This window comes from Pelophylax lessonae (assembly GCF_965119305.1).
Source record: "Pelophylax lessonae genome assembly, chromosome: 2".
Classification (NCBI taxonomy): Eukaryota; Metazoa; Chordata; class Amphibia; order Anura; family Ranidae; genus Pelophylax; species Pelophylax lessonae.
Genome location: NC_138769.1, coordinates 556,356,450 through 556,368,376, shown reverse-complemented (window position 1 = coordinate 556,368,376; position 11,927 = coordinate 556,356,450). Strand labels below are relative to the sequence as shown.

Below are 11,927 nucleotides of genomic sequence, written 5' to 3'. Positions count from 1 at the left end.
ATCAGGACTGGAAAGAGTGCAAACATGTAATGACAACATTATAAGTGCCGTGTGCACAATGAGTGCAGTGTGCAATACATATCAATTAGAATAAAATAATATACAGAACTTACAGATTTTCTTTACAGTATGATCTAATAATGTATGAGAAAAATGTTAGTTTGTCCCTTCGGATAATTTCAGATGAAAGCATACTATCCCTTTGAAGCAGTATTTTTTATACAATAGTCTAAACGTGTGTACTAGGCTTTAGGCTGGCCATACACGGTGCAAATTTGTTTTGCACAATTCCCCCATCAAAACAGTGCTGACAGGGAAATCCTGCCGAGCAATTGTCTTCTCCTGACGCAGGGGAGGTCAGGGGAAGCCGTCCCTGCTGGGAGGAAGACAGTGGTTATTGCTAGCGGCTATAGCAGCTGCTAGCGATAATTGTATGAGAATCCGGCAGGTTGGTTGTATCCAAGTTGATGGATCAACTTGGTACGTTCAGCCTGCCCATTAACGTCCTTAGTCTGATACCATAAAGGGACTCATAAAGTAAAATACTGATCTCAGAAGCCTCTGATGGAAGCATTCTCTCATCCTGAAATTAATATAAGGCCCAGACGTCGGTGAATCGCTGCCATGTTAAAAGACCGGCTTTAAGTGGGGCACACACTATAAGAAAATCGGGCAAACGATCGTCCCATTTTCCCTGTTGTTTCACAGCAAATCGAAACTGATGAACGAAAATTCATACGAAAATTCTCGTGCGACAAAGGCTTTTTTTTTGTTGCTTATTACTTCTGATCATGCGCAGTTTTTTTTTTCCTGATTTTTCTTGTAGAAAAATCATATGAAAACAGTGCACATTAAATTAAAATTGTTAGTTTTTTCCGTACGAGAAAAATTTTGAAGTTTGTCCCTGCTGAAAGTTGTGTACACAATATACGAAAATTGTACAAAACTTCTTTGGATGAAAATGTTTGCCCAATTTTCTTATAGCGTGTACTAGCCTTTAGTCTGTTACAATAAAGGGACTCATAAAGAAAAATACTGATCTCAGAAGCCTCTGATGGAAGCATTCCTTCATCCTAAAATGAATATGAAGCCCAGAAGTCTGTGAAGAGCTGCCATGCTAAAAGACAGGAAATCTGTACTGAAGGAAACTGGCGGCTGCTGTTGCTAGCCCCCTGAAATGCTAGCTGCTTGGCTATGATCCTTAAGTGGGGTACACACTATAAGAAAATCGGGCGAACGATTGTCCGAGTTTCCTCGTTGTTTCATAGCAAATTGGAACCGATTAATGAAAATTCTCGTATGACAAAGGCTTTTTTTTATTGTTTATTGTTTCTGATCATGCGCAGTCTTTCTTTTCTGACTTTTTCTGTACAAAAATTGTACGAAAATGGTACACATTAAACAAAAATCGTTAATTTTTTCCCGTACAAGAAAAATTTTGGAGTTTGTCCGTTCAAATTGAGAATCGGCTGTAGAAAGTTGTGCATGCACTATACGAAAATCGTATGAAAATTTTGAATCGGCTGTAGAAAGTTGTGTACACACTATACGAAAATCGTATGAAAATTCAGAATCGGCCGTAGAAAGTTATGTACACACTATACGAAAATTGTATGAAAATTCAGAATCGGCTGTAGAAAGTTCTCTACACACTATACGAAAATCGTATGAAAATTCAGAATCGGCCGTAGAAAGTTATGTACACACTATACGAAAATAGTATGAAAATTCAGAATCGGCTGTAGAAAGTTGTGTACACACTATACGAAAATCGTATGAAAATTCAGAATCGGCCGTAGAAAGTTATGTACACACTATACGAAAATTGTATGAAAATTCAGAATCGGCTGTAGAAAGTTCTCTACACACTATACGAAAATCGTATGAAAATTCAGAATCGGCTGTAGAAAGTTCTCTACACACTATATAAAAATTGTATGAAAACTCAGAATCGGCTGTAGAAAGTTATGTACACACTATAAGAAAATTGTATGAAAACTCAGAATCGGCTGTAGAAAGTTATGTACACACTATATAAAAATTGTACGAAAACTCAGAATCGGCTGTAGAAAGTTCTCTACACACTATACGAAAATCGTATGAAAATTCAGAATCGGCTGTAGAAAGTTCTCTACACACTATACGAAAATCGTATGAAAATTCAGAATCGGCTGTAGAAAGTTCTCTACACACTATACGAAAATCGTATGAAAATTCAGAATCGGCTGTAGAAAGTTGTAACAGTTTATATATATGCAGGATCATGTTGGCAAAAAAATCACAAGGTAAGCTTAGTACACACAATGTGATTATCGGATGCTAATCTCCATATCGAAAACGAATAGATTACTAAAGTGCGAAAATTTGACAGAGATAAAATCTGTGATGTAATGTGTTGTAGTGTATTTGTATTGTATTTTCAGATGAAAACTGTGTGATTAAAGGAAAACAATGTTGTGTTTGTCCCTTTGTATCATTTCGGACGATTAGAATATGGTACGATCACTTAGATAGCGGTACGGTACTTTGTACGATATTCTGATTGTGTGTGCGGGGCTTTATGCCTTAATACCTTACATACATGTGTGTAAATGTGTGAATTATTTCTCAAACTCCCAGCAATCTACACATATATGCAATGATATACAAGCGTATACACATAAATATATATAATATAATAATAATATAACATATATCCAATTATATACAAGCATATACACATACATTTTATTTTTTTTGGATGATGAACGCATCGCTGCATTACGGATCTTTACGCATTGCTCCATAGACAACAATACAATACAAATGGGGCCGTTTTTGAGACCTCATCCAGCTGCTTTTAAGTCACCAATATGCAGTCAATAAAATGAGAAAAGTTTGATGTTAGTGATTGGCTTTATATATACTTGACAAGGAACTGATATTGCTGGCAGTCATGGCGATCCTGTGGCTTCAGTCTATTCCCAGGCACTGACCTGGCCCAGGTGTAGCCAGCACTAAACATGGCGGGAAGAGATTATACAATGAATGAATGTAATGTTAGAATGGTGGCTCCTGTGATTTGCACTCGTCTTCCTAATCCGGGATCCCCTCAGAGCTCTGACAACAACACACGCAGCTCCCTCGTGCACACACACATGGCTTTGTTGCCATCCGTCCCTCTTCCAGCGCCTCCCAATCACAAACCATAACGTAATGCAATGACCAATCACAGCGCTCGGAGTGCTAGCGCTCTCCTTTAACCCAAACAATGAACGCACCGGCGGCAGCCTTTCATCCCCCCCAACATTGGTTACCTGAGCTTCCTACGGCCAATCGGCACGGGCTGAGAGGCGTGATTGGCCAGGGGGGCTCCAAATGGGCGGCCCGCTGTGATGCGTGCTGTATTTGACCAGAGGACCCGCGGTGTGGGGTAGTATAGTGAATTGGAAAGGGTCTCCCTGTGTACAGAGCTGTGGTCAGTGGGCTCTGCTATCTCTCCCTACAGTCTAAGCCGTACTCCGCCTTCATCATGCCGCTGGTCAGGCACCGTAAAGTGGTGATGCTCGGATACCCCACAGTCGGTAGGTCGCTTGTGTGATCGGGATGGAGTCACCCCTGTATGTGTATGGTGGCTGGGGCTGAGTCGGGCTCTAGTCCTGACGGTGGTTGGAGGAACTTTTACATTACATACATGGGTCGGCACCGACTGGACTACCTGTTATACCTGATGTGGAAAACGCTGCGCTATATGGTGGCGCTATGGAAGGGAATTCGTGTCGGGACGATCTGATCGCGGTGGGGGGTCAGCAGAGTTTCCTGTGAGATACGTGATCAGAGGGGGGAGGGCGACTGCTATGTGTGCGGTGGCTACCATGGTGTGTGGGGGAGGGGTGGTGGCTGATGACTCTATGCATAGGGCAAGCTGTGTGTGAGGAGACCCCCCCCTCCTATCTCCTACTAATCTGTGAGCCAAGATGGGGGGGGGGGGGGTGTTCCCATGTTCCCATAGCAACCAGCTTCATCATCCCTTTTCATATAATCCCTTCATTGCTCTCACCCATAGCAACCAACTTCATCATCCCTACTCCTACAATCCCTTCATTGTTCTCACCCATAGCAACCTCTCAATAGTTGTGGCAGCCAAACCAGGTGTTTGTGTGGGTTTTTTTTTTCCTCTAATATATTTTGGGATGTTTATTATTTTATTTATATATTTTTTTTTCTCCCCCCCCCCTCATTTTGGCGTGTTTCATAATATAGTTTTTTTTTTTTTTTTTTGGGGGGGGGGGTATTTTTTATTTTATGTATTTTTTTTTTTGTAGAAGATGCTCAGGAGTATTGTGTGTAAAAGGCCTATAATATAATCGTGTATGTATGTATATATGTATGTATGTATGTATGTATGTATATATATATATATATATATATATATATATATATATATATATATAATTATTATTTTTTATTTATCTTTCATATTGGTACATTTATAAGACTTTTTTTTTATTTACTTTTTTAGGTTTACTTTTATTTATAGCATTTTGTTTCTAGTTATTTATAATCGTACATAGTATTGTTTTTCTGTGGTGTTTTTGTTTGTAATAATTTGGGTATGTGTGTATTTGAGGGGTTCATATTATTTTGGAACACTTTTTTTTAATATTTGGTTTATTTCTAGTAAAACTTCTCCCCCCCCCCCCCCCCTTTTTTTTTTTTTTTTTTTTTTTTTTTTTTTTTTTTTTTTTTTTTTTCTTTGTGGGATTTTTAATTCCCCCAAATCCCACATGTTAAAGGGCCTGTTCACACTGGAGTTAATAATTATTATTATTAACGCTGTGTTTTTGAGACTGCATTTCTACTTTTTAAATGCACTATGTCAAAATGCAATGCTTGTGTGTTTGGATTTGGTGTGGGGTTTTTTTCCCCTCCTTTTTTTCACTGGGGGATTTGGAAATGTGATTTAAAAAAACATTATGAGGTGCCTTTTTTTTTTTTTTTTTTTTTTTTTTTTTTTTAACTGGGCACCAAAAAAAAAAAAAAAATGCAGCCGGCAGGACTTTTTAAACTCTTTTTTTTTTTTTTTTTTTTTTTCTCGTGCCTAACATATGAAGTAGTGTGGCAAAAAGTGCACCCCTGTAATCCGGGCCTTAGAAGTTATAAATGCCTACAGTGCATTATGTGATGTACAGTGGTTTGTATTCATGTCTTTTAGCCTATGCCCAAGCCAAGTATGTGTGCCTATTTATTTTATTTTATTTTATTTGCGCACCATGAGCAGTGTTTGTAAATATTACATACATACAGAAATTTGGTGTGATCTCGTTGGAATGAATCAGCCTTGCTCAAGAACGGAGTTCAGTAACCCATGGCAGCTTTAATGGTTATTGGTGATGGCCCATAGCCACATCATTCCAACAGTTTTTATGATTTAACAGCAGTAACCATAGCAACTTGTAACTCATCACAACCTTGTGCAATAGTGATCCGATGTAGTAACCCATAGCAACCTTTCATTAATAAGAACATTAACCTTGGCACCATGTAGCCAATAGCAGCCTTATTAAATCCAGTACTTCTGATCCTGTGTAGTATCCCATAGTCTAGTTTTTTTTTTTTTTTTTTTTTTTTTCCCCCCTTTTAGTCTATGAATGAAACAAGTTTTTTGGGAAGGAATCTGGTTGCTATGGTTACTGCAGTTGAGTTTTTATTAGGATGATTTGATGAAACTGCTATGAGAAAATAGCTGCAGTAGGGCTGGGCGATATGGCTGAAAACTGTATCACGATATCAGTGTTTCATATCGGTTGATATCGATAATTATTGATATTTTTTATTACCCATTTAAAATAAGGACCCTAGGGTGAGAATGCAGGGCACTGGCATGGTGCAGGAGAATGCAGGGCACTGGCATGGTACAGGAGAATGCAGGGTACTGGCATGGTACAGGAGGATCCGGGGTTGTGGGCAGACTACAGGAGATGCAGTGCTGTGGGCATGGTACAGGTAGACCATGCCCGCAGCACTGCATCCCTTGTAGTGTGCCCGCAGCCCTGCATAATGGCAGGTAGTGAAGCCGTTTCACTTACCTGTTCCAGAAGCGCCTTCATTTTAAAAATGGCGCCGACACGTCATTGCGCACGCGCCGCCACCGCTCATGTAGTTTCGGCTATTCCCGGCCTCTCCTGAGCGGCGGCGGCGCATGCACGGTGACATGTATGTGACGGGCGGCGCCATTTTTAAAGCTTAAACCCGTCGGAGCGTACTTTTCGTTTTATCGTTCTAAGCCTTTTATTGCTATCGAGCACGGGACTATCGTGATACCTATCGGTATTGTTTTATCGCCCAGCCCTAAGCTGCAGTTTCCCAAAAAGTCCCAGTCCTGGAATTGTCTATTGAAACAATGGGCTTGGTGTTTCCATGGTATAGTCACTATAATGTCCTTGGAGCTCATCTTTAATGTTTAATCCCATTAGCTAGTATGTTCACCATTTTCTACATAAAAGGGAAGTATTGACAATGGAAAGATTTCCCGGTATGGTGTTATGCAATGGGGAAAAAAATGTCCACACTATCCCAGTGTAAATATTATAGGAAGCAGCTAGCACCACCATGCATCCAACCACCTGTAGTAAATGCAATAAATATATATAGTCACAAAAAAGTGCAGCGCTCTCCTTCAATAAAGTGCATTCAAATTATTGCATAAAAAAATATCTTAAAAACCGTGTTTAAAAAAAAAAAAAAAAATAAGAAAAAATTGAGTCAATCTTTTCCTGTGTATGATATAGATATAGATATAGATATATAAAAAAAAAATTTTTTTTTTATTATTGCAATTTTGTGTGTTATGCAATGCTGCGGTGGTGTTTTTCTTTTTTGTACGCCCACTTTAAAACTTTATTTTTATTTGTTTGCATTAACAGGTAAATCCTCACTGGCTGCGCAGTTTGTCCAAGAGGAGTTTCCTAAAGTCTATGAACCCACCATTGAACGCAGTAAGTTTGAGATCTTGGCTTTTATGTAAATGTATTAAAGTGGTGCAGTTTGATGTAATTTTCAATAATCCGGCCATGTCTTCCCTCAGCCTGGAGCAAGACTTTTACACTGGGAGAAGATGAATTTGAACTGGATGTGTTGGACACAGCAGGCCTGGTGAGTTATTGTTGGTCTCTAGCTGTTTTATAAAGACTTAGTTAGTTTGTGGCTATTGGTGACTTTTTTTTTTCTCTCTTTAACAGGATGAGTATTCCTTGCTTCCCCAGTCATTTGTTTTTGGCATTCATGGATACATTGTAGTTTATTCTGTGGCTTGCGAAAGAAGGTAAGGTGACTTTCCCTTGGGAAATAGTGTAAATTGATGATTTATATGGTGCTCTGGCTCCCCCTACTGATCTTTCTGAGGTACTATAGTCATGCATTCCTATGGTCCAGTTTCAACTTAACTTTTCCCTTTTAATTTCTTTTTCTAATTGTTTGCCCTTTTGGATGGGGGAAAAACAAGACTAATGTGTATACTTTTTTTTTTTTTTTTTTTCCAGCTTTCAGATCGCAAGTGGTTTGTACAGAATGCTTGTGGATAGAAGAGGAAAATGCCTGTAAGTTAAACAAATTTCCTGTGTGAACACTGGTTGTCTATAGCAAACCAGCAGATGTGATTGCAACATTTTTTGAGGATGTCAGTACAGCCTAAAATGTTGGCTGCCCAGTCAAGCTTTTTAAAGTGGTCCATTCTGAGCAACATTCTTCGCTTATGGTTGATCAGTCCTGTTTCTCTCCAGGTAGCTTTGTGGTGTGTGTTTTCTGCATTGTACTGGAGAGTGGCCCCAATCCTCTTAGGTCCCTGTTGGTGATCTTGGCTCCTCCTCTTGTGTCCCCATAGCATGCCATTTGCTATGGAGACATACACTGGTCGGGAGCAAGCACACACCATATATTTGGAGCCACACAGACTTGCATAGCGGGATTTAGGCCTGCCCCCCTGATTGCTCTTCACTGCATTTGATTGACAGCAGCAAGAGCCAATGGTTCCTGCTGCTTGAATGCTGTGTGAAGAGTAAGAGGAGAATGGATGCAGCCATGCACAGCACTGATGTTCTCCCCTCTCCCTCTTCACACAGGGAAACTGAAAACCTTTTGACCTTATTGCAAGCAATGGATTTTAGGTTTAGTATTCCTTTAAACCCGAAAGCCTTCCATTTGAGCAGTCAGTTGAACAAGGAAGCAGTAAAATTGGGTGGCTACACTCTGCTGAGAAAGCTACCATTGCACGATAATGACCCAAAACAGACCTCCAGGCTACATCAACATTACCTTTTTAGAAAAACAACACCGTAAGCTTCAAATGTAATGGGCAGTACAGTTTCAGACTTAACCCCACTGAGTTGGGTATGAACCTGTAGGTAAAACTCCTAACTTTATGGATCTCCAGCAACGCAATAAAAGCAGATTTTGCACGTTTTAGAAGTGTATCATTTGTCGGGTTTCCCTTTTTTATTTTTTATTTTTGCTTTCAGTTAAAGTATGGGGCCCCTGTCACCTAATCTTTTCTTTTAAAAGAATCGGGTATGACCAGCGCTATGGTGTATGTGAATATAACTGTCAGGTGTGAGCTGCCACCAACCTACCCCTGGAGGTCCAGTGATACAAGAAATGAAATTGAGAAACCGTGTTGGTATATGGCGCTACATGCTTAAGGGAATTAGGGGTAAAATGCCAAATAGTGCAATATGTAATATAGTGTGGGCTAAAAATATATATCCAACATAATTCCAAATAATCAAAGGTGATATGATCTATCAATACACATAATATCATACAGTGAGTTTTGGAAATAGATGATAGATTCATTTTAAGTGCACCATGCCAAGTGAGATGCTGGTTGGCATGTGCCAATGCCCTTGCCCAAGTGCTGAGTGCAAGTGCGGCTGATGGCAGAATAAATAATAGTGCCCAGGAATGTGATGTATAAAACTTTATTTGACAGATAAAGTGCTTACTGTGGTATGGGTATGTACAGTGATGCCCCTCCTCAGGGGGTGTGGGTACCAGTGTTTTTAAAGTGCTATCCAATAATGTCCTTATGGGTGTTTAAAATAAAGGTAATACCACAAAAGAGATTAGATAGATAGGGAGTTTACTCCCAGTGCTGTGTATCAAGCAATGTAATCTGATTAATTCCAGTGATGTTTAACTAGTTACGGTGCTGGTGATATTAGTGCCTATACCCGTGGCCCCCCACTAGGTATTGCACTCACCCCTCCGTATTCCCCTTACAACAGGGGAGCTAGCACTAGATGTGGCTGGCTGTCTCTAAACATTTTTACTATTTGGACACTTGGTTAAATATGAATTGAAAATGGTGATTAACTTTGCTTTTTTTTTTTTTTCCAGCATGCCAATTGTTCTTGTGGGGAATAAGAATGACCTTCCAGCCCATTGGTAATTTTCCTATTTATATATTTTTTTTTTTTTTTGGCTTTAAAATTTTGGCAATTAAGATGTCTTTGTCCAAAAAAAAAATGGTGTTTTTTCTTTTTGTTAGTCGCCAAGTGAGAGTAGAAGATGGCAAGAAGCTGGCCGATTCCTGGGGTGCTGCATTTATGGAAGTTTCTGCTAAAGACCCAGAGGTAAACACATTTTTTTTTTTTTCCCAATTGTGCAGAATCTTGCATTGCTCTAGATTGATTTTAGTTTGTAACAAACAAAGGTAAATGGTTGGCCATTTTGTTTGTGATTTTTAGTTTGTGTACAGACTGTTTTTTTTTTTTTTTCCTTTAACCTTCTATGGCTCCCGCACTTTTTTGTATTTTTAGGGTGTATGAATATACTGCCCTTTTCAGTCTGTCCCATTTTTATTCCTGTTGTGTGTTTTTTTTGTTTTTTTTTCCTTGTGTACTGAAAGGAAATGTCCACACTAGTATGACACTCTCAGTTCTCTTCAAAAACTAAAGAACCTTCTATGTAATGAAGATGTGAAGGGGAGGGCGCGGAAATAGAACCAAAAAAACTGCAGCTACCACATAGACTCTTATGCAGCAATGTTATACATCTTGTATCTTAGAAATCTGTGAAAGTGTCTACAGTAAACCCCCGTTCAGTTTTTGCGGTCCCGGTATTTTGCGTTTTTTTTTTTTTTGTAATGTTATTTTACTATATAAATCATTAAAAATGAAATATTTTTGTGTTTTCCATAGCTCTTGCTATGTCTCTCAGTATCTTTTATGTGTTTAAATTAGTTTCTATTGTTTTAAAAGTGTTTTTAAAGACTTTTAAAATGCTTTTACACGTACAGTGACAGTAAAAAAAACATGCCTACAATGCATTTTAATAGGGTTTTTCTATTTCGCGGATTTTCACTTTTCACGGCTGGGTCCGAAACGTAACCCCCGCAATGGAGGGGGGTTTACTGTACATGTATCCCAAGCTTTACATTTGTTTTTAGCGTGCATGGATAATAATGGGGGTTTGGTGAAAGAAATTGACACACACCAGGCATTAGTAAGAGGCTGTAACAAAATGGCAACATTCTCGCATTGAAAGACTACAGCATAGTGGCTTCCGTCGATGTAGCCCATAGGCTCCACCAAATAGACCAGATCCTTGAATATGTACTTCTTCCATTAGAAGAAATTATTGTGTTTTGGGTGTGGGGTTTTTTGGGAATCCAGCACAAGCTATGCAGACAATGATTTGCCTAGCATAATGGCAAAAGGTCTCTGGATTTTACAAGGGGGCAGTAGAGTAACTGGAAAAAAAAAATTCTATATTGAATGTGTCGGTTTCTTAAGGATTCTTTTGACTTCAACACATTTTGGGCCACATACATGAAACAAGCATACAGTAAATGGTCAGAACTGATTTTCATGCTTGTTCCAGGTTGGTAACTTAGAACTGGACATTTAAATTTGGTATGGCAGCTCAGCAAGTAGCATTTCAGAAGACTGCAGTGGCAGATGCCAAGATTTCTCTCAGCACTGGTTTCCTTCTAATCGCCACTAAGTCATGTGTTCTGTTGACAATCAGACTCTGCATGGTGTCTTAATTATTTTTTTTTTTTCTTTCTGTTGCAGAAAAGCAAACAAATCTTCACTAAAATCATTGAGGAAATTGATCGTGTGGAGAGATCTTTCAGCGATGAAAAAAAATGTAGCTTCATGTAAAAAAATAAAATGTGCCATCACTGCAGCCAGTAGCTTCTGCACAATGTGCTACTGGCTGCTTCTGGCATATGTGTCCAAAGGGATGAATGTAAAGCCACGCACCAATCAATGCAGTTCCCTGGAAAAAGAGTGATACATGGAATAGTGTATCATTTTCTGTCCAGTTTACTTTCCCTTTTGATAAGCTTGCTGTGAACCATGTTCTGCCTATGTCACTCTGCAGTCCTGTGCTGTGATCATGCCCTAAAGCACAAACTACAGACCTGGCTGCAGCTCTGATATGAGGCCTCTATAATCTTTAATAGCCAGTTTGCACAAATAGGCAGCAGTGCTACATTGCTGTGTATATGGTTTGTTTCCCTCTTCTCTGAACTACTTGACTTGATCTGTTACAGAATCTTTTGTGAACTACTTTAAACTGTTACATAATCTATTTGTCTATGTATTGGGGAGGGTGGGTTTGAAGCAAAATAAGCTGTATTTATATAATTATTTTTCACTTTTGTCCATTTCTGTAACCAGGAGTGGGACATTTACAGATTCTTTACTGTAAAGGGGGTCTGTCCCTCTATATTTAGTGGTGATTGTAGTACCCTGGAAATGCTGCAGTTTCTCTTAACTCTTTTTAAAGCCCAACCCCAGGCCATTCCAGGTGCATCGGAGTAGGTATTCAAAGTCTTAGTTTGTTTTCTGTAAAAAAAAAAAAGCAGCTACAGACACTCCCAGCTTCTGCAGAGGACTATAGTTATGTGCAGAAGCAGTGGTCTCTCTGCAGAGATGTAACAA

At 39.2% G+C, this 11,927-nt stretch overlaps 1 protein-coding gene across 1 annotated transcript; it reads left to right on the top strand.

Moving 5' to 3' along the window:
- Positions 1-3,490: 3,490 nt before the first annotated feature.
- Positions 3,491-11,141, top strand: RHEBL1 (RHEB like 1; the record flags this gene model as incomplete). The annotated part of the gene is made up of 8 exons (XM_082245860.1): positions 3,491-3,563; positions 6,906-6,977; positions 7,067-7,134; positions 7,221-7,303; positions 7,521-7,577; positions 9,373-9,420; positions 9,524-9,608; positions 11,052-11,141. Exons 1-8 carry the CDS (start codon positions 3,512-3,514, stop codon positions 11,139-11,141), a joined length of 555 nt encoding a protein of 184 aa, XP_082101986.1. The 5' UTR covers positions 3,491-3,511.
- Between the last annotated feature and the right edge of the window lie 786 nt (positions 11,142-11,927).